Source organism: Rhipicephalus sanguineus, chromosome 6 (genome assembly GCF_013339695.2).
Source record: "Rhipicephalus sanguineus isolate Rsan-2018 chromosome 6, BIME_Rsan_1.4, whole genome shotgun sequence".
NCBI lineage: Eukaryota > Metazoa > Arthropoda > Arachnida > Ixodida > Ixodidae > Rhipicephalus > Rhipicephalus sanguineus.
This window is the reverse complement of record NC_051181.1, coordinates 157984683-158006225: the sequence shown is the minus strand read 5'-3', so window position 1 is coordinate 158006225 and position 21543 is coordinate 157984683. Positions and strand designations below refer to the sequence as shown.

The 21543-nt window shown below is 44.0% G+C and overlaps 1 protein-coding gene across 1 annotated transcript in view; it reads left to right on the top strand.

Annotated features, from left to right (window-relative positions):
- Nucleotides 1-21543, top strand: part of LOC119396873 (kinesin-like protein KIF11) — a 55879-nt gene that overhangs the window by 18884 nt on the left and 15452 nt on the right. Inside the window, exons 10-17 of the mRNA XM_049416651.1 lie at nt 319-406; nt 7440-7553; nt 9047-9590; nt 10120-10331; nt 11593-11688; nt 13400-13607; nt 15790-15962; nt 18705-18833. Of these exons, the coding sequence (XP_049272608.1) occupies nt 319-406; nt 7440-7553; nt 9047-9590; nt 10120-10331; nt 11593-11688; nt 13400-13607; nt 15790-15962; nt 18705-18833 (1564 nt within the window). The remainder of the gene's footprint in view (nt 1-318; nt 407-7439; nt 7554-9046; nt 9591-10119; nt 10332-11592; nt 11689-13399; nt 13608-15789; nt 15963-18704; nt 18834-21543) is intronic.

Sequence of the window (21543 nt, the reverse complement as noted above, 5' to 3'; positions counted from 1 at the left end):
AATAATCATTCAACAAAACCATTTATGATGTTGGTTCCCAATTCAGACACCTTTTATATGTATTTATCATTCTGTGCATGTGTGTAATTTCACTTGTAGTTTGTTAGTTCACATGCATCTTTCACGTATTGGCAGTTCTAATTGCACTATATTCATGGTACCCTCACTTTATGTTGCCTCCATGTTGCATCTCTTGCCTTCAGTACTTGCTTATTATTTGAACGAATTCATTGTTGCAAGTTATTACTGTTTCATCCACTTCATAAATTATACATTTTGGCACTGCAATTTTTATTCATTTATTTTTTTCCCCCCCAGAATGATGGAGGTGAGGCTGACCAGCCAGTCGCAAGACATCCTGGAGAAAGAAGCACAAATTGAGTCCCTGAATGTAAAGCTTTTGACAGTGAGTGGCATTCCATTGGTTCAGCTAACATTGGTCTGCGTGCCTAGCAGACGAATGATAGCTTGAGCAGCTGATCACTTCACTGCAGCTGATCGTCACGTCACGATCAGATACCGCCCTAGTTCTGACCATAAACGATGGCAACCAGCAATCCGCCCAAGTTACTCAAATGACTCGGCGGGCAGCTTCCAGGAAACCAAAGTATTTGGGTTCCGGGGGAAGTATGGTTGCAAAGCTGAAACTTAAGGGGAGACGCGGGTCTTTTTTTTTATTTCTTTTATCTGGGTGAACTGAACGAAATCCCATTTTTTATCCCATTTTTCTCCCAAAACTTTTCTCCCAAAACTCCCAAGTTTTTATCCCAAAACTTATCCCATTTTTTCTGCAGATTCAAAATCTGTAATTAGATTTTTGGTAGCTGCATTAGTACAAAAGATGTGCAATCTCTAAAAGCATATTTCTTACGGGAATTTTTGGCAACTTTGCTTTGTCAAACACAGAAACAAAATATGTGGCAAAGCTGCCAGTGATGCTAATCCGATTGTCTTCAACAAACTTTGAATGCAAAATAAATAGACATAAATGTGAGTGAAATTTTTTTGCTGCATACTATTTCTGGTAATCGAGAATTATAATTTGGTGAACAACATTATAAGAAAATAAATAACATCACCGGCTAGACCAGCTTCCTGGCAATCTTGCCACATACTTTGCTTTTGTGTTTGACAAAGCAAAGTTGCCAAAAATCCCCGTAAGAAATATGCTTAAATATGTGTTAGAAATTGCATATCTTTCGTTCTAATGCAGCTATTAAAAAACTACTTAGAGATTTTGAATCTGCAGAAAAAGCTGAATAAGTGTATTAAATTTCATGCCATTCACCCAACTTTTAAAAAACCATTTTTTAAGACCCACGTCTCCCCTTAAGGGGAGACGTGGGTCTTGAAAAAAGTTTTTTTATTAATTGGGTTAGCTGAATGAAATTTAGTACACCTATTCAGTTTTTTCTGTAGATTCCAAATCTTCAAGTACATTTTTTTTATCTGCATTAGAACAAAAGATATGCAATTTATGAGAGCATATTTGTTACGGTACTTTTTGGCAACTTTGCTTTGTCAAACACAAGAACGAAGTATTTGGCAAGACTGCCAGAGAGCTCGTCTAGCCGATGATGCTAATTTTATTGTTTTCATAAAACTTCGAATGCAAAATATATGCCTGCAAATATGAGTGAAAAATTTTTGCTTCATACACTTTATGATTATCGAGAGTTATCATTTGGTAAACAATATTATAAGAAAATAAACAGCATCATCGGCTAGATCAGCTTTCTGGCATTCTTGTCACATACTTTGCTTTTGTGTTTGACGAAAAGAAGTTGCCAAAAATCCCCGTAAGAAATGTGCTAGAAAACGTAGAAATAGCATATCTTTTGTTCTAATGCAGCTATGAAAAATCTTCTCACAGATTTGGAATCTGCAGAAAAAACTGAATACGTGTATTAAATTTCATTCTGTTCACCCAATTATTAAAAACACACTTTTCAAGACCCACGTCTCCCCTTAAAGGAATTGACGTAAGGGCATCACCAGAAGTGGAGCCTGCGGCTTAATGCAAAGCTGACAAGGCCTGGGGTGCAGCCTCACTGGCGACCACGGCCAGCAATGCACTCCCTCACCAGAGCAGGATTGGCCACCCTGGTGTAGTACTTGGCCACTACCTCCCACATGAATACACTAGTTAACCCTCGGCCCTCTGTCCCCAGCGGCTAAGAATCTCTAGGTCCGGACAGGCCGCCATTGGATTCTGAACTTGGTAACGTATAATGCTAGAACTTTATCTAGTGAGGCGAGTCTAGCTGTACTATTCGAGGAATTAGAGGGTGTTAAATGGGATGTAATAGGGCTCAGTGAGGTTAGGAGGCCACAGGAGGCTTATGCAGGGCTGAAGAACGGACACGTCCTATGCTATCGTGGCTTAGCTGACGGAAGAGAACTAGGAGTGGGGTTCCCCATTCATAAAAATATAGCTGACAATATAGAGGAATACTATAGCATTAATGAGAGGGTGATATGTATTGTAATTAAGTTTAATAAGAGGTACAAGATGAAGGTGGTACAGGCCTACGCACCTACATCCAGCCATGATGATCAACTGGTTGAACGCCTCTACGGAAATCTAGAATCGGCAATGAGTAAGGTAAAGACACAGTATACTGTACTGATGGGTGACTTTAATGCAAAGGTAGGCAAGAAGCAGGCTGCAGATCATGTAGTTGGGGAATATGGCATCGGCTCTAGAAACGCCAGAGGGTAGTTATTAGTAAAGTTCGCAGAATGCAACAATTTGCGAATCCTGAATACCTTCTACAGAAAACGAGCTACTTGTAAGTGGACGTGGAGGAGTCCTAATGGCGAAACTAAAAATGAAATAGACTTCATAATGTGCAATGAGGGAAAAAAAACCTAGACTCCTAAAACACCGAAAGAAGGACGAAGAAGCACAGGGCTTCTTCGTCCTTCTTTCGGTGTTTTAGGCGTCTAGGTTTTTTCCCTCATTACGATGAACCAACTAGCCCAGCAACAAGTGCTTCTAAGTTCATAATGTGTGTCCACCCGGGCATTGTACAGGATGTGGAAGTAGTTAACAAGATCCGATGCAGTGACCATAGAATCATAAGATCTAGAATTCAACTAGACTTGAGGAAGGAACGGCAGAAACTGATACGCAAGAAGTCGATTAATGAACTAGCTGTGAGAGGGAAGTACAGGAATTCAGAGTTTCATTTCAGAATAGGTACGCGACTTTAACCGAGGAAACTGACCTTAGCGTTGACGCAATGAATGATAATCTGACGAGTATCATTAAGGAGTGTGCAGTAGAAGTCGGGGGTACAGTCGTTAGACAGGACGCTGGTAAGCTATCCCAAGAGACGAAAAACCTCATCAAGAAATGTCAAGCCATGAAAGCCTCAAATGCAACAGACAAAATAGAGCTGGTGGAGCTTTCGAAGTTGATCAATAGGCGTAAAGTAGCTGACATAAGAAAGTATAATATGGAGAGAATTGAGCATGCTCTAAAGGATGGAAGAAGCCTCAAAGCTATGAAGACAAAACTGTGCATATACTCTGTTCCAGAAGTTCCGTGCAGCACTGTGGAAGCTACAGGCCTTCTCAACCAATCAGGAGGGCGAGCACATCTAAGTGTATCCTTCCGCGCCCTGTCGACTGCTAGCGGCGAGCGCTGCAGCGAAAGCGGCAAGAGCGTCTCGGGACACTGTGCAACTGCGCAGTGAGATGAGCTGTAATTGTGAAAGCGGTTAAATATTTTCCTCGGCACCGTAAAAGCGCGCGTCTTCGAGATACTTGCACGATATCGCACAGGTGAACCAGGCGCCGCCATTTTGACTAAGGAGTGACCAAATCTGCCACCGCGGACTAATCACAACCCAAGACTGGGTCCTCCGCGGCGCTGTGGACGCTCGGGCAGTGCGGACTACTCATAAAAGTTTAGACAGTGTCGTACCATTCCTTCGTACTTTATAAGTAAAAACATAACACATACGAGCCACAACAGCGTTATTTCTTTCGTTATTTGCATGTTATAACACGTACAAGCAAGAACTCTTTCTTCAGTATCATGGAGCCACAAAAATTGTTTTATACAGAAAATGCGACAAAATCGTCATACAAATCACAGCTACAACACGCAGAGAAGCTTTCAAGTAAAAATCCTCCGACGAGACCGCTTGCAAAAGTCATGAGGACAAACAACGGGCTACGTATATGGGGCACTACATCTCGCTTCGCAAAAACCTGCGCTCGAGGGTCGTCTAGCCTTGGCTCTGCTGCACGGAACTTCTGGAACAGAGTATAGGCAAATATCAGATGTATGCATTAAGGGACAAGGAAGGCAAGGTCACAACCAATAGGGATAGAATAGTTGAGGTAGCGGAAGAGTTCTAGAGATCTGTACAGCAGCTGAGACAGTCTGGATGATAACGTAAGAAGCAGTAATAGCTCAGAGGAATCTGACATCCCACCAGTATTGACAGGATAAGTAAAGTTTGGGAGCTGGACACTGATTTCCAGTAGAGCTTCAGCCCTCTCCTTGCGGACGACACTTGTAAATGTGGCGAGGAACTTGGTGTGAAAAATGTCCCACGTTGTCGGGGTTCGCTCATGGTTCTCGAACCAGGTCCGCGCGGCGTCTTCCAAGGCGAAGTATACGTGCCGTAGCTTGTCCTCACTGGTCCATTTATTGAAGACGGCAACGCGGTCGTACGCTTCTAGCCAGCTTTCCGGATTTTCAAATGACGATCTGCGGAACGTTGGCGGCTCTCTGCGTTGTTGTAGTACGACTGCCGCGGGCGATGGTACAGGGGCTGTCATCGTTGCCGCCGTCGTGGTCACGGCCTGTGTCTTCCGGGTCTTATCAGGTAGAAGCCCGTACTCTGGTGCTAGACCTCGTTGTCTGCGGCTGGCTCGCTGGTCGGGGTTGGCGTCGACGTCTTCTTTGCGACTTGCACTGGGTTCACGGCTTGACGGGGGCGTTCGGAACATGAAGGAAAAGCACCTCCACCAGATGTCACGGGGTCGTGACGTGGACGAAGACCGCAGACGATGTGTCCGAGATGAAAGTCTTTATTTGGCCGAACTTGTGGCCGAGAAACGGAAAGGTAATACACACTGTATGCACTGATAGCGGAGAACAGAGCGTCGACTGTCGATCAACTGACAAGCGGTGAAGCTCGACGGCATTTAAACATGTGCCGTCGAATATTCCAGCGTTATCGCTGGCTGTCGTGCAAATTCTAGAATAAGCTCGAGTGTGCGCGTCTTGCGCGCAATCTTAACAAAACTATCTACAATGATCGCGAAGGTTCTCGAACAATGAGGCGCGGTTCGCGCTGAGCGTTGCTGACAGTCTTTGTGGCTGAAAACCGAATACAGCAAAAGTGATAAAGAAACGCACGTGGCAATATTCATACTATCAATCAGGTGATAGAGATATACGCGGAATACAACAAACTCCTATACATAGCCTTCATAGATTACGAGAAGGCATTTGATTCAGTGGAGACATCAGCAGTCATGCAGGCACTGCGGAATCAGGGCATCGATGAAGCCTATATAAACATAATGGAAGAAATCTACAGCGGATCTGCAGCCACTATAGTCCTCCATAAAGAAAGCGACAGAGACAGAATCCCAATAAAGAAGGGCGTACGGCAGGGAGACACGATCTCTCCAATGCTATTCACTGCGTGTTTACAGGAGGTTTTCAGGGCCTTAGATTGGGAAGAATTAGGAATAAGCTAGTTAATGGAGAGTATCTCGGTAACCTGTGATTCGCCGATGACATTGCATTGATGAGTAATGCGGGAGACGAATTACAGCTCATTATTACTGAACTGGATACGGAAAGTAGAAGAGTAGGTCTGAAAATTAATATGCATAAAACTAAAGTAATGTGGAACAATCTTGGCAGAGAACAGTGCTTTGCGATAGGTGGCGAGACACTGGAAGTTGTTAAAGAGTATGGCTACTTAGGACAGGTAGTAACCACGGAGCCGAACCATGAAAGTGAAGTAACTAGAAGAATAAGGATGGGATGGGGCTCATTCGGCAAGCATTATCAAATCGTGAATGGTAGTCTACCACTATCCCTCAAGAGGAAGGTATGTAACAGCTGCATCTTACCGGTACTTACCTACGGAGCAGAAACCTGGAGACTCACAAAGAGGGTTCAACTTAAATTGAGGACGACGCAGCGAGCGATGGAAAGGAAAATGATAGGTGTAACCTTAAGAGACAGGAAGAGAGCAGAGTGGGTCAGGGAACAAACGGAGGTTAAGGATATCATAGTTGAAATCAAGAAGAAGAAATGGATATGGGCCGGGCATGTAGCACGTCGGCAGGATAACCGGTGGTCATTAAGGGTAACTGACTGGATTCCAAGAGATGGCAAACGTGCGAGGGGGAGACAGAAAATTAGGTGGGTAGATGAGATTAAGAAGTTTGTAGGTATAACGTGGCAGCAGAAAGCACAGGACCGGGTTGATTATTGGAACATGGGAGAGGCCTTTGCCCTGCAGTGGGCGTAGACAGGCTGACGATGATAATGATGATGATATATGTGTATGTATGTAAGGGCAGCAATAGATAGTCTTCGATAGTCTTCTCCCGAAGAACCTTGACTCTCTTTTGGGACCCTTTTTCCTGTGCCTTAGTCATTCACGCAGTCAAGAGCATTTGTTTTTTTCAAAGCTGGTAAATGTGTTGCTGTGGGATTTGATTACGTTTTATCTATGCTCCACGTTCTGTAAAGTTCGAGTTCGAGGGTAGTTCTAGTTCTAATTGACATTGTGCTAGTGTATTTTCCTGCATTTTCCATGACCCTTTCCTGTTACTATCATCCATTAAAAAAGGGCTTGCTGCTTCATTTGAAAAGCATGCTTTGTTGTTTCTGCTAATGGGAACTGCGCCGTGGTCTCTAAGTGTTCTATATAATACAGTCGCGCTCAATATGACTTGCAACATGAGAGCACGTGGCCTCTTGAGTTCAAAGATTGCGTATGGCTTCAACTTGTTTTCATTTCAGCAACTAAATGATCTTTTCTTGTTTAGAATCATTCCCGGGTGGGAGAACAGCGTTTAGTTATGAAGATAAGGGCTAGTGGAAGCCATGGACAGTCTTTGAACTCGTGAGGCCACGCGCTCCTGTGTTGCCAGTCATATTGAGCCCGACTGTACATGCATGCATACACGCAAGATCGCTAGATTCATGTGCTGCGCATAGTGGCATCCTGTTGGGCATGGTTCATAATAGCGGCACATACCTGCAAAAAATGTTGCAAAGCCACATTCTTAAAGGTTGTTACTACTTTTGTTGCAGTGGCTGTAATTGGTCTATATCTGGTCTAAATGGTCTATATCTTCTCTATATATATTGAGGCACATGCTTGTCCTACAGCAGCAAAAGAAAATTGCTCCAGAATGCATATGTAGAGATGCCTGTGTTTTTTCTCTAGATGACTGAACTCTTCGAGAGAACAAAACAAGAAGTTGCTGAAACGACCGAGCAGCTCCAGGCAACAGCTGCTGAGCTCCACAGCACAAAGAGAACCTTGGATGCAACAGAGCAGGCAAGTCTCTTAAGCTTTTAATCTCGATGCCCGAGCTGTACTCGTCATTGGAGCTTGTACTAATATCGCGAAAGAATAGTTATGTTTGACATTGGCTCGAATTTTCAACACACGGGGTGGTGGAAGTCCCGAAGTAACAACTTTGAGCCTCCGGCATGTTCTTCACTCTTTTAATGGTGCATCCATGACAAAGGCTGTTAGCATGTCTTCCGAAAAAGAAGCACATTGTTGGAGTACCTACAACATAAGCGTTGCTGGATGCTTTAGGTTGACTCTGAATAAGTCTAGAATTTCTCGAGTTCTAAGATTTGTCTCTGAGAGTAAGTCTGAGTTCGTTCGTGCATACAGGATGGTTTCAGGTGATGAGTGATTACTTTAAAAAACGAAAACTTGTGATACTTGGTACGCTTTTCATGAAACAATTTAGGTGTTAAAGGGGTAGTGTGGATTTCTTTATTTTCTTTCCTTCTTTGAAACACCAGGTGTAATGTCCACAACACCGTTGCGTCTCATGTAATCATTTTCGTTAAGGGGGGACACTGTTCTTAGAGATGAAAAATCGTGGAAAAAATCAGTTTTCTGAATATAGTATTTTTGTAACATACAGGCATTACCGCAAGTGCTGACCAAGTTTCTTGCATCTTGGATTACATACCTGCCAAGTTTTACGATTATATCGTGAAGTGCCCGATTTTCAGCACATTTTTACGAGTATCGTAATGACAACTATAGTTTTACGATTTTTCATGTTTCGGGTCGAAAAGTTCGCAGACTGAATGCGCTGCTTCAGACAGTCAACTGCACCAGCCAAATCTGGCCTTTTTTTTTTGCGGGGCTATGCAGCAACACTGTATTGGCTTATATCCAGAGTCAAAGCCAAAGCCAAAGTGCATTGACTTCGCAAATAGCGGAAATGTGCTAGACTTTCTTTGTTACCATGCGCGCTGCGGGAGGTGCGTTGCACATGTTTTTGCGGAGCTGTAGCGTATGGTTCAGTCCTAGCAGCTCACGAGATGCCTGAGAAGAAATACTTTCAAGTGTTTATTCCCAGCTATTCGACTGACTTTCCATTTATTAAGAGGTCGCGTAAAGGTGAGCGGTACGCATTTTGTAGTTTGTGCTGGCTGTGATGTGAACATTTCGCACGCTGGTCGCTGGGATATTCTGCTACATGTGAATACGAAGGAACGCAAAGACTCGGCGAAACTTGTGGACTCTAACAGGAAACTTGGAGGGTACTTCAGCAGAGCGGATCTCGATACTACAACTCGAGCGGAGTGCCTTTTTACTGCGTTCCTGATTGAACACAATGTGCCGTTCACGGCTGCTGATCACGCTGGAGACCTTTTGCGAAAAATGTTTCCGGACTCGAAGGAAGCTAAGAACTACACCTGCACCCGTACGAAGACAACGGCAATTGAGAAGGAAATGGCCAATAAAGCTATCAACGAAGTGATAAGTCACTTGCACCACGCTGTTCTCGGTTGCCACAGGCGGGAGCACAGACGGGAGCAATGTCGCCACAGACGGGAGCAATCGTATTGAGATTCTGTGATTGTACTGTTCATACTGCCTTGCTCGCGATGCCTGCCCTCGAAGGTAACTCCACAGGACGAAACATCGGTGCGCTTGTTGTGGACACACTAACGAGCAAAAAGATACCGCTCCAGAACTGCATCGGCATGGCGTGTGATAACGCACCAGTCATGATTGGATTGAAAAACGGAGTGGCTGCTGTGCTGAAAGAAAGCCATGAGAACATTGCCATCATGGGCTGTTGTTGCCATTTGATCAATCTGGCAGCACAGAAAGGATCAGCATGCCTTCCACTTAATGTGGATGAGGTGCTAGTTGACATTTTCTACTGCCTCGAGAAAAGCTCAAAAATGAAGGACAAGCTGAAAGCTTTTCAGTCTCTCCATGATGTAGAGGCCAAGAAAATTTTAAAGCATGTCAGCACCAGGTGGCTCTCTCTCGGAAGGAGCCTTAAACGGCTTGTGGACCAGTGGCAGCCACTGCCACTGGCCCTCCGGGCAGGTTTCCAAGTTTCCCAGCAAACCACGTAACCTTTGCGCTGACCTTCAGAAGCATGCAAAGGAAGCGGAGAGCAGTCATCAGAGCAAAAGACCAAGACTGGACACCAATGTCCCCATGTCGGATACAGCTCCCAAGCGAATCCAGAATCGTCCAGGAAAGGTCTTAAACAGAGAAGAAAGGCTATTCATGTTTCTTTCGTCAGATGCAAATAGAGCATACTGTGACTTCTTGCTGTCTGTAATTCCAGAATTTTAAAAGGTGAACGTGTTCCTGCAGTCTGGAGTCCCTCAAGTGCACCTGCTGCATGAAGTGTTCAATAGCTTGCTAAGAGAGATCATGTTGTGTTTTGTCAAACCTTCAGTGATCAAAAAAGCTGATGTGTTAACTGACATTGCCTACAAATCTTCCGTCAGCCAAAGAGATAATGAAGATATTGTAATTGGTAGTCGGACCACACAGACCTTGCAAAGCCTAAAGAAAGAAGCAAGGGAAGAGTTTTTTACACATATAAGAAGGTTCTTCGTTGCAGCAACAGAGTACATGATCCTGAAATTTCTACTGAAGTGTGCAGAAGTAGCAAGGCTTGCTTCCATTGAACACGCCAGGTTTTCTGATGTCAAGTACTTGATCAACCGCTTCCCAGTGCTGTTACCACTTCAAGAGGGGCAAGATGTGAATTCTGCTCTGGACGACATTCAGGCAGAGTTCACGCGTCTTCAGTTGGAAGAACTACCCGCTGAAGTACCTAAGGAGCAGCAGATTGACGAGCAATGGCGGGCGGTGTCCAGTTTACAAGAAGTGGATGGCAGCTTAAAGTATGCTAGACTTTCGAAATTTATGTTTGGGGGGTCGTAACACTCCCGCATAGTAACGCGGAGTGTGAAAGAGTCTTCAGCAAAGTGAAAAAGGCGCACACCCAGTTCCGTGCCTCCATGTCAAAAAAGACTGCGGAGCAGTTGTTTGTCGCAAGATGTGCCCAGTCACGCTCGGGGGAAAGTGCCACGAAGAGGTCTTGGATGAAGACTTTCTGGGGAAGGCCAAGCCTGCCATGGCCTCTATGCTAGCCCACCCCTCCACTTCCGAGACTTGAGAACTTTTTGTGCCTCTTTTGTGAATTGTTTCTTTTGTATTTCATTCATCTAAGCCAGTTTTTGGAAAATAAAGCGGTATTTTAGTATTTTTGTACCCAGTTTTAGTATTTTTTGTGATCTCCTGTAGTACCTTAAGAACTGTGGGGTTGGCACGTCTGGGATTGATATTTCGGCCCCGACAGCAATTTATATCACCAAGACAAACTACATTCCGATTGAGAAAAAGCACAAAAAATGGGCTCTTTTATTGACATGCTGCTCTGAATGACGTATGCTGCAGCAGTAGGCATGCAGGTTATGTCCCTGGTGGCGACTAATAATCTAACAAAAATATTTCAATATCTTCTATTACATGTGGTTCAATATGAGCGATATCTGTTTTCTTGCGTTTTTTCAAGACAAGCTTTTACTCACCCCGCTTGTTTCGTACGACAATTGCTCAAGCTCTAGAATAGCTACAGCTGTAACGTTTTTTGCTGTATGAAGCTAAATGCATAAACCTTGAAATGCTGCCAGCAGATTCTTTCTTCTCTTCTTCTATAATTTTTTAACCTGCCTTTGTTCTTGATCGTTAGTAGCTGTACTGTAAACGCTAAATTTCAATGGGCTGCTAAATTGCTAATTGTTGATGAATTTGAAAACTGCTTGCAGCAGTTCGATTCTTATTCATTCTGCTTTCCACTCATGCATTAAACATAACTTTCTGCCAAGTTTATTATCATCTATTGTCTCACCAAATAATAGTAATTAACATTTAATTATCTCACTCATTATTTGAGCCAAAGAAAAAATACTGCACTTTTAAAATCAGCACAAAAAAATGCATATATCTGTGCTTTTTGATTGAATCTAATCAGAAAATGAACAAGATAGCCCCAGGTACCACGTCCCCCCTTAACCATTCATTGCAGGTGCTGTCCAAAACAAGTGTTGAGAAAGAAGAGCAGGCTTACCTTGTGCAAGCCCACAGCAAGACAGAGGCTACACTTACTGCAACTGCTGAGGAGGTAAAAATATGACTTGTATTATTACATCGCATTTGAATTGCATAGTATCTACGCCAGCAGCTCTTCCCATTGTACTATAATTCCCACCCTCTCCTGTACTTCACTGCAGCATTGCAGAACAGTTTACACTGTTCTACGTGGCTGTTCGCTACCTTTGCGCATTTTTCTTTTTTCAAAATGTAGCATATGTGCAGAGGCAGGCTATGCATGTGAAAGTATGCCACATTGCACATATAGAACCGATACCTATGCTGATCGAGAGCGCAGTCGAAAAATCTTTGTTTGCAGCGACACTACACAATGTTGTCTTGTCTGACTTGCCTTGTTGCTCTGTCTTGCTAGGACAATTAAGTGCCTCCTCTTCTCATGAGCACATGACTTCAATTGCCTAGATAGGACAGAGGGCAGCCCTCTTTCGATGAAGTGCAACCTCTGAACCTAATTCCTTATCTATATTGTAAATACAACTTGCTTATTGTGCAAGTAGCCGCCATGGTGGTTACAGTGCTCAGCTGCTGACTCTAAAGGCGCGACTTAGATCCCAGCCACGGCCGTCTCATTTCAGTGGAGCAGAGATGCAACAGCTGCGCGAACTGCGCCAATTTGATACAATTCCTTATTTTTGCGCTAGGCTGAGCCAGAACCGCGAAATTTGTTGAAATTGCGCCACGCTGCGCCAGAATGCCCGACCAGTTTCAAAATTTTCTCAGTTGCGCAAGTTTTAGCGAGAAATAGAAGCCACGTTGGTCATCTTCAGTGTGGGCATCATCCAATACAGACGCGCAGACCCTAACCCTAAACCCCCCCGTGAAAGAAAAGAAAAAAAGTCAGTTTCACCGCAAGGGCAAAACAATGAATGCGATAGCAACAAATCGTAATGTTATACGAAGTGAGGCTGGCAGCCAACTCTTTTGTATCTGATGTCGCGTAACTGCACAAAGCGTTGGTGTGAGAGAATACGGTCGCACCAGGGAAAGATGCTCTTTCTGCACAGTGTCTTCGCACTGAGAGCGCAACAAGTACCAGGATATACGAGCTGCCCGCTGAGGGCTGCCGAGATAGCGCGCGCGCCAGCGATCACGCCCTTAGCATCAAAGTTCAAAGTTGCTGCTCGAGGTCTACATTAGCATTCTCAGTGCCTGTCGAATTATTTGACAGGCCCTGCAAATGCTAATGTGGACTTAGTCATTGTTCGCACCGTGGGGTGGCTCAACACACTGCTTTTATAGAAATAGCAGTGTTCACGTGTACTGTGCACAAGTTAGCTGATGCTGAATGGTCTTTACGTATTTTTGTTTTCTTTTCTAAAAGTAAGCCTTCTTTGTTATACTGCTCCAAATTTGGGATTTCATGCTAAAAAATTCAGTTTCTTTTTTTTTTTTTTTCGTAACCTGCTCCAAATTTGGATTTTTGTGCTCCAAAAGCAACATTGTGCTGCTCCAAAAATTGCTTCAAATCCTATTTCGGCTGTTGCACTCCTGGTGGAGGCATAATGCTAGATGTCCTTGTACTTAGATTTATGTGAATGTTAAAGAACTCCAGGTGGTTGAAACTTCCAAAGCCCTCCACTACGGCGGGCCTCGTAATCGCAATTTGGTTTTGCATGTAAAACTCCAGCCATTATTGCTTGTGTGGCTCATCTCCTTTGCCACTCTACTACTGCCACAACGACTGTGCACACAACGATGCCTTGTTTTTCTTCTTGCTCCAGTTGGTTGGTGTTGCAAAAACCACCACAAACGACATTGACCTGCTGCAGCAAAAGCTTCAGCGCACGTCTGCCATTGACCAGGCAAACAAGGAGCGGCAGTCTGCCTTTGTGTCCAGCTCGAGTGCGCTTTTCGGTCAAATTGAAGCAAGTTTCACCGAACGGCTTGCTTCTCAGCGGGATGTCCTCAGTGGCGTTGGGGGCTCACTTGGTAAGTGCCCTTCAGCCAAGCCTTCAATTGCACTTGGTGACAATGAAAGAACAATGTTAAAAACAGCACTGATAGGATGGTTTCTTGTGCAGTGTTCATTGTGAAGTATTGTGGCTGGGACAATTTCTTTGACATAAATTTTTCACATCAAATATTCAATTATGTGCAGATAAATTTATTCAGCTTCATCACTTCAATATTGTTGGAACATGGTGCTAGTTGCAGACCTGCCAACCCTCATATTTTACGTAATGTTTACAAACCTCGTAAGGTAGTAGGGTGCCCCAATGGCTTAGTTTTCTGAAAAGTTTGCAAGTTAGTCTCCTGATGGCCTTCAAACTTCGTCAGATTGTTAAAAGAACAAATGGAATAGCACCTACTTTGGGCACATTTATTCAAGCAATTTGCTGGAGCAGGCACTTACTGGCAGTTGGTGCAATCCAATGGCCTGTTGCTTGTTGGCTTTTGCTTTTGTGCTGCATGTAAACATAAATTAGGAGCCCCCTTTTTTTGCCTTTTCTTCATTTTTGGTCAAAATATAGCTTGTCTTAGTAATATAAATTGCTGTTGGTGCTGAAATATCAGTCGAAGATGTCAGAAACTTGGTCAGCATTTTTGGCAATGCCTATATGTTTAAAAAATACTATTTTCAAAAAATTTATTCCACGATTTTTCATCTCCAAGACCAGTGTCCCTCTAACAGAATAGTGATGAATTGCCATATGTGTGTGGTCGGGGCAAGCTTTTATAATGCGTGCTATTCACATCCTCCCGTTTCGGTTAATGTCATGTCCATGGGATATCTACAAACTGTTAAAGGGGTACTGAAATGACAATTCTCAGTTGTCTTTTTCTTGCGTCAAATGAAAAGCCAAGCGCTCAAGAGCCTAGAAAGTGTGCTGCTAAGCATGAGGGCACCCTGAAAAAGTAATTACTGTGTTTTTAAAAGCTAGTTTCAGTCTCTACTGTACCTTGACGTCTTAACACGGTACGAGCTTCTTGTCACATGTTCGCGCAAGATATCATGACGTTTCCACAGCCACTTTGCACTGTGGCTCCGTTGATGATACACAAGTGGCCATTTTGGAAATTTTGGTACCTGACACCATCACAACCAGCCAGACTGCTGCATGAAGTTGCCAGAATGAGTACTGTAGCTTGTTGTCAAGCTAGTGTTGATGTCGGTAGGTACGTGGTGGGAAAATTGACTTTAATATCAAAGTAAAATATGTTATCAGCATTAGCTGAGCTGCAAACTTGCTCAGAGCCGCCTCTGTATATAGGAGGTTTGTATGGCAGAGTAAACTTGCCTTTGAAAAATGGTGTCAGTACCCATTTAAAGCTGCCAGGTTAGCAGCTGTGGAGTTGCATGTTGTAAGCAGTATGCGGTGGATTAGGTTTAAAGCTTGTTGATCTGACTACTGTTATTTCCTAAAAGTAATTTAAACTATGTCTGGTCATGCCATTCTGTTGACTTGGAGGTATTTAGTCCTGTGACAGTTGCCATCGAATGCATTCGCTGTCGAGTAATATACTCGGCACATGTAGCACCAGATATATGCGATGAGATGATTGAAGCAAAAGCTGCATAGGACACCATCACAGTAAAATGGAAGTACACAATTAGTTTCCCTGTACAAATAGGGAACCAGATGAATATAGAATCTTATCGCCATATCTTGTGGTGCATGCGTCCTTGTCTTCTACGGCCCAATATGTGTGGTAAACCTTTCTATATTTCAATGCACTTAGCATTCTTTGGGAACTAATGTCCTTGCATTATCAAGATCGGATCAAAAAATGATGAGTCGCACAGGGGTAGGAACAGCAAGGTGGTAGTGCAATGCCACCGTGCATACGTGCTAGTGGTTTCGTGCACTACCTGTTGTACAGATGGTGCCAGCAGCACTAATGGTACAGTGTGGTACCACACACTGGTAGCTCTGCATTCTTTTGCAACCTTTAAAGTTGGGTCTATGACATTAACTTCCATAGAGTTTAAAGTGCCTTAGTCTATAAAGGAGGCATACAAATTACAATTGCATTGTTCAGCTGCTCCAAATTCAAAGTACGTATTCTGCTCCCAAAACCTGTTGAGCTGCACCACCCCTGCTGCTTAAATTGGCAGACAGCATGTAAATGTTCAAGATTGAAACCATTTCATCGCTTTTTCTTGCAACAGCTTCACTGGGCAGCCTTGTTCAGCAACACCAAGCTGCTGTTGCTGCATACACGTTGGAAGCCAAGAAATTTGCTGACGAGAGTGCAGCCGCTGGCACTTCCCTCCTCTCTTCACTGCTGTCTACAGTGCAAGCTTCCCAGGAGCAGCAGGCGGCTCAGATGGTGGCCAACTTGGTACGCAGCATGAACTTGTTTTGCTGTAATTGCTTACTAGTATTTGAATACGCTGTGCCAATGCTGCTTGCCTTACTGTAAGAGCAGGCGTTTTGTTTCGATGGCCTGCTCTTATTGTGTCAGTGGAACAATCGACCATTAAATATACTGATGTAGCGCTTGAGAGCTCAGTGCAGTGTTACATGCATCACCATGTGTTACATGCATCACCATCACCACAAAAAATGATACGTGACTACAACAGGGGTAACTTTGAGGCGATCAACAATGAACTTTCTAACTTCACCGATCTTTTTCTTGACGGTTTCGACGATCGGAGTGTCGAAACTAACTGGAACATGTTTTCAGATAAAATCACGCAGCTCACTGATCAATACATTCCACAGCGTATCGTAACCAACAGCTCAAATGCTCCCTGGTACAATAGCCATATCAGGCATTTATCAAACAGAAAAAAGCGTTTCTTTCGCGCCGCAAAGCTTTCGCCTACTAGCGATTGCTGGGCTTTGTACACAACAGCGTCTGCGTTGTACATTCAAGCCCTTCGAGATGCAAAAAAACATTTTCATTCACATGTACTGCCCTCTATGTTGACCACTAATGTTAAAAAATTCTGGCGAACTATTAATCCCTCAACCAATGACGTTATCACGCTGACCGATTCCTCTGGTGACCCCGTTTCATCGGATGTTTGTGCCACAGTTTTTAACCGTACATTTGCTGAGAACTTCTCGGCTATCTCGGTTATTCATACTCCGACAACTGTCAACCATACTTTTGAAGCTATGCCATCTATACTTATCAGTACATTCGGTCTTCTTAAGCTCATTAATAAACTTGGCCTTCATTCAGCACCCGGATGTGATAATATTGGTGCGAAGTTTTTGAAAAACACTTCTACCTATACTGCGTTAATCCTGTGTAAACTTTTTCAGCAATCACTTGATCATTCCGTTCTTCCAAAAGTGTGGAAAATTGGGAAGGTCATTCCAATTCACAAGTCTGGCAGCAAAACATCTCCTCTTAACTATCGCCCCATTTCTTTAACCAGCACATGTTGTAAAATGTTTGAGCACATTATATTCACCAACCTTGTCAGTTTCCTTGAATCAAACTCTTTCTTCTCTTCAGCACAACATGGTTTTAGAAAACATTATTCATGTGAAACTCAGCTCATATCATTTACTCATGTACTACATCAAGTTCTAGACCGATCATCAATCATCGATTGCATATTTTTAGATTTTTGTAAGGCATTTGACAAGGTATGTCATAAATTACTACTGCTTAAACTAAACAAGCTTAATATTGATAATAATTTACTGAAATGGATTGAGTGTTTTCTTTTAAACCGCTCACAATTTGTTTCATTTAATGGTTCTAACTCTGAATTTACAGATGTGTATTCAGGCGTTCCTCAAGGCTCAGTCCTTGGGCCTTTATTATTTCTAATCTATATTAATGATCTTCCTTCCGTTGTAAACTCTAACATTCTTCTATTCGCGGACGACTGTGTCATTTTCAGAGAGATAACGAATACTAACGATTCTTCCTTACTCCAATCTGATCTTGGTGCAGTTGCTAATTGGTGTAACGAATGGTTAATGAAGCTAAATATTAATAAATGCAAAGTCATGCGCGTTTCTAGAAAATCTTCCTGCCCACCACCATACTACATTGATAACATTAATTTAGAATCACTCACTTCATATAAGTACCTCGGCGTGTACATTACAGCAAACCTGAACTGGTCTACTCATATCGAGCACTTAATTAACAAAGCTAATCGCATGTTAGGCTACCTTCGTCGAAATTTTTACCATGTTCCTCCTTCCTTGAAACTCCTCCTTTATAAAACACTAATTAGATCGAAATTGGAATACGCTACACCGGTCTGGGATCCCACCCAAGCAAACTTAATTTATGCTCTCGAAATGGTTCAGAATAACTCCGCACGTTTCATTCACTCTAATTACAGCCGCACCGCCAGTATAACTTCCATGAAATCAAACCTTTCCCTCCCATCATTATCATCGCGCAGAAAAGTGTCACGCATTGCCTTGTTTCATAAGACGCATCATCATCCTACACTACGCGATCGCCTCATCCCTGAGCCATCTTATGTATCCCATCGCACAGATCATCGTCATAAAGTCGGACTCCCTTCATGTAATACTGCGCACTTTTATCATTCATTTCTACCACAAACCTCTCGCGATTGGAATGGCCTTCCCACGGACGTTGTGAACATTATTCATCATGAACAGTTCCGTAATTCCATTGCTAACATTGTATACTCAGGCTCTTTCTAAACTCACTGTAAATTCACATTTTGCTCTATTGTTTCATGTGCGTTTTCTATTACATTTTTTTTTTTCCGTTCCTTTGTTTCTTGTTTTTTGTGTAAAAGTGTTGTTACCACTCCCCCTCTGTAATGCCTCTGGCCCTGAGGGGTATAATGAAATGAAATGTGCATGGCAAGAATTTAATTTGTGGCCACTGCTGTTCCATTCCAATACTACATGCTAAAGGCTCGGGTACAGCTCATAGTGTGCATGAGTAGCTTTGCACGGTTAAAAGCATAATTCGGAGCTATCCATTGTAGAGCCTCTCGTGGCCCCATTTTTAACTGGGACAATAAATGATCAGTTGCACTCGATCTGTACTTTATGTACTAATTGTTGCTGAGGTTACATTTCCACTGGAGCTTGCTGAAGTTATTATATTTCTATCTCTGTCCAGACCAACAACCAGGAAAGGCTGCAAAAGCTCTGCCAGTCTCTTGTTGCGGAGCGCATGCAAGCTGCACAAAAGAAGCTGCAAGAGCTGGAGAAGCACCACTTGGCCTTGGGGGAGCAGGTTTCATCTGTGGTGAGCACATTTTGTGAATTTCTCTAAATTGTTTCAAGGGGTCCTGCAACACTTCTCTGAGTAATCGTCTAATGGCTTCTGCTGCAAAAATTTTTAGAATGTGTCAAGTGCGAGAGAGTTGCAGGGATTTGCTGCACGCTTTAAGTGCTTGCTCTCTCCTTTCGTGCCAGCGAGCACGCTGAAAGCTACGCAGGGAGGAGGATGACAAAGGGGGCAAGAAGATAGTGCGTCATGACCTTGAGCACTTTTTCATTTTTTCTTCGAACGTGCGACTTACTTTCAGTGCGAGCGCGGGCGTGTGGCAGCATCCAGCGGCGGCCCTGGTAGCAGCTCGCGATGCTCAAATCTGCCAACGGCCGTGGACTTTCAGTATATGGTGCAATAATTTGGGCGTATGGCGTCATTTGTAGACAGAAGAGGGCGCAATATCCAGCTGACTTTGAGAATTAATTTGTAAATTCCAGGCCGCGTGCTGTGTCATAATTTTGGCTCGCGTGTTCCCGGGAGCCTCGACTACCGATCGGCAGCGTTTCCTGACCATGCTGAAAAAGTGTTGCAGTGATAATATCGCAAAAGTCGAAGATTTTGAAATGCCTATAGGCAAAGGATATCCATAGTGCAGATGGGAACCAATGGATGGAAAACGCAATGTGCTATAGGGGTATTGACAGGAAAAAGGGGTTCAGATAGGCTTGCTGATGTTTAAATAGGTGGACCTAGCCTTGTAAAAGGCACCTAGTCATTCTTGGCATGTTTTGAAAGGTTGTCAGTGATGTCGCTGTCGGTACTTGGCATCTGCAAAAGAAGAAATGGAGAGCGAAACAGTCTGGTCATTTCATGCCTGTGAAGATCATAGCAGGCGAACGAGGGTTTTACAATTAATGGTGAATTCCATTGGCTGATTCGGAGTGGTTGACGAACTCTGCGCCGGAGCACTCCACTCCGGTGGAGAGCAACCGAAGGAAATCTGCCAATGGAACACAGGCACCCTCGCCAGAGCAAATGGCAGGGGGTGCTAGCGCAGATCTGCTTCGCAAGTGCCCAGCATTCCTCGCATTTCGCGCTGTTTTCGTATTCATGGGCGCGGTCGGACAGCGCATTGCATCGCACATGTGGTACGCCACGCTCTGCGCATGTGCGGAGAGCTTGCGACTTCCGGTCGAATCCGCCGCTTTTCGCGGCGTAGAGAGAGCTGCTCCGTGGAGTGAATCTGGCGGCGGAGCTGCTCCAAATCTGCCAGTGAAACATACAGGGAGCTCTGTCAATCCTCCAATGGAACAGTCTTGCTCCGAATGGAGCAGAAAAACAGCTACCGGAAGTGCTCTGAATCTGCCAGTGGAATTCACCATAAAAAAAAAACAGAAATGAAGTGACTGAGGTTTAGAGCTTTAGGAGCATAAAGGTAAAAATAAATAAAATGGAATCGGAGCAAAGAAAACACTTCTAAACGTTCAGGAGTATGCTCATATACGTCAAAACAGTTTATGCAAAGCTGCACTTACACCGTTTGACATTTTGACCGCACAAAAAAGAAGAGGACAGAGGGAGGTACGACGACATGGGCGGTAATTAATTACCGCCCGTGTCGTCGTACCTCCCTCTGTCCTCGTCTTTTTTGTGCGGTCAAAATGTCAAACAGTAAGCACCCACTAGGCCAAACGCAAGTTCTCCTGCTGTACTTACACCGCTACTGATCAGGCAGTTGGGGAAACTGCCGTACTTGCTTGTTGAACATGCGGGCCCCGGTTCTTGCTATGCAAGTTTCCTAGTCTTAAAGGGACACTAAAGGCAAATAACAATTTATGTCAGAGTGAAAGCTCAATCTATGACAACTTCTAAAACAGCAATATTATCAACAGCAGTGCCCTACTTAAATTAAGCTAAATGTATCACATCGTGAGCGCCACGAGTAGGACAATTTGAAAGTGATCCCTATGATGTATGAGAGTCTGCCTACAATAAATCACTAGTAATCAAACTAGCAGCAATAAAAAAAGAACCTTCCATGCATCAAAAGACGTAATAATACGCTGTTTGTTCGTTTCCGTTTGATTCATGGAAAAAAGAACCTCTGTGGCGTTGCCATGGGGAACGGCGCGCGTGGTTCAAAGGTTCCGTTTTCGCCGAACTGCCCTTCGCCCGGCGCCCTGCTTCGCTCACGCGGTCGCGTCTCAGTGGTAGTTTCGGGATCGCGTAGTGCCGTGTGTTGTGCATGCTCGTGAAATTCGCTCTGACACAAAGTTCGACAAAATGCCGCATGCAACGACGCCGGCACTACGAGCCCTCAGCAGCATAGCGCGTTCATCGGGGCTCAAGTCGCTGAATTGGAGCCCAGCGTCGCGAGCCAATGTCTCGTTGTCAAGTTCTCTGTCCACATCCATTGCGGCGATTGCGGTAAGCTTCGAGGGCCTTTGTTGCTGCTGTGGGTCCCGCTGCTTTCGTTCTGCTGCTACTAGTGTCGGCGGCCGCGCAGTAAAGGCGGGCAACGTTGGGCACGGCAGCAGTGACGTATGAAAGTCGGATTTCAGGCGGGTGATTTGAAGTGCGCTAACGTGATGCGGACCACTAAAACGTGATTTTATTTCGAAATAAGCACTTCCTTGGCATAAAAGTAGCACTACGAGGTTTTTGGACCGCTATTTCAACAATCAACGTCAACTTAATATTTGCCTTTAGTGTCCCTTTAAGTGGTACGAGCGTTGCGCGTTCT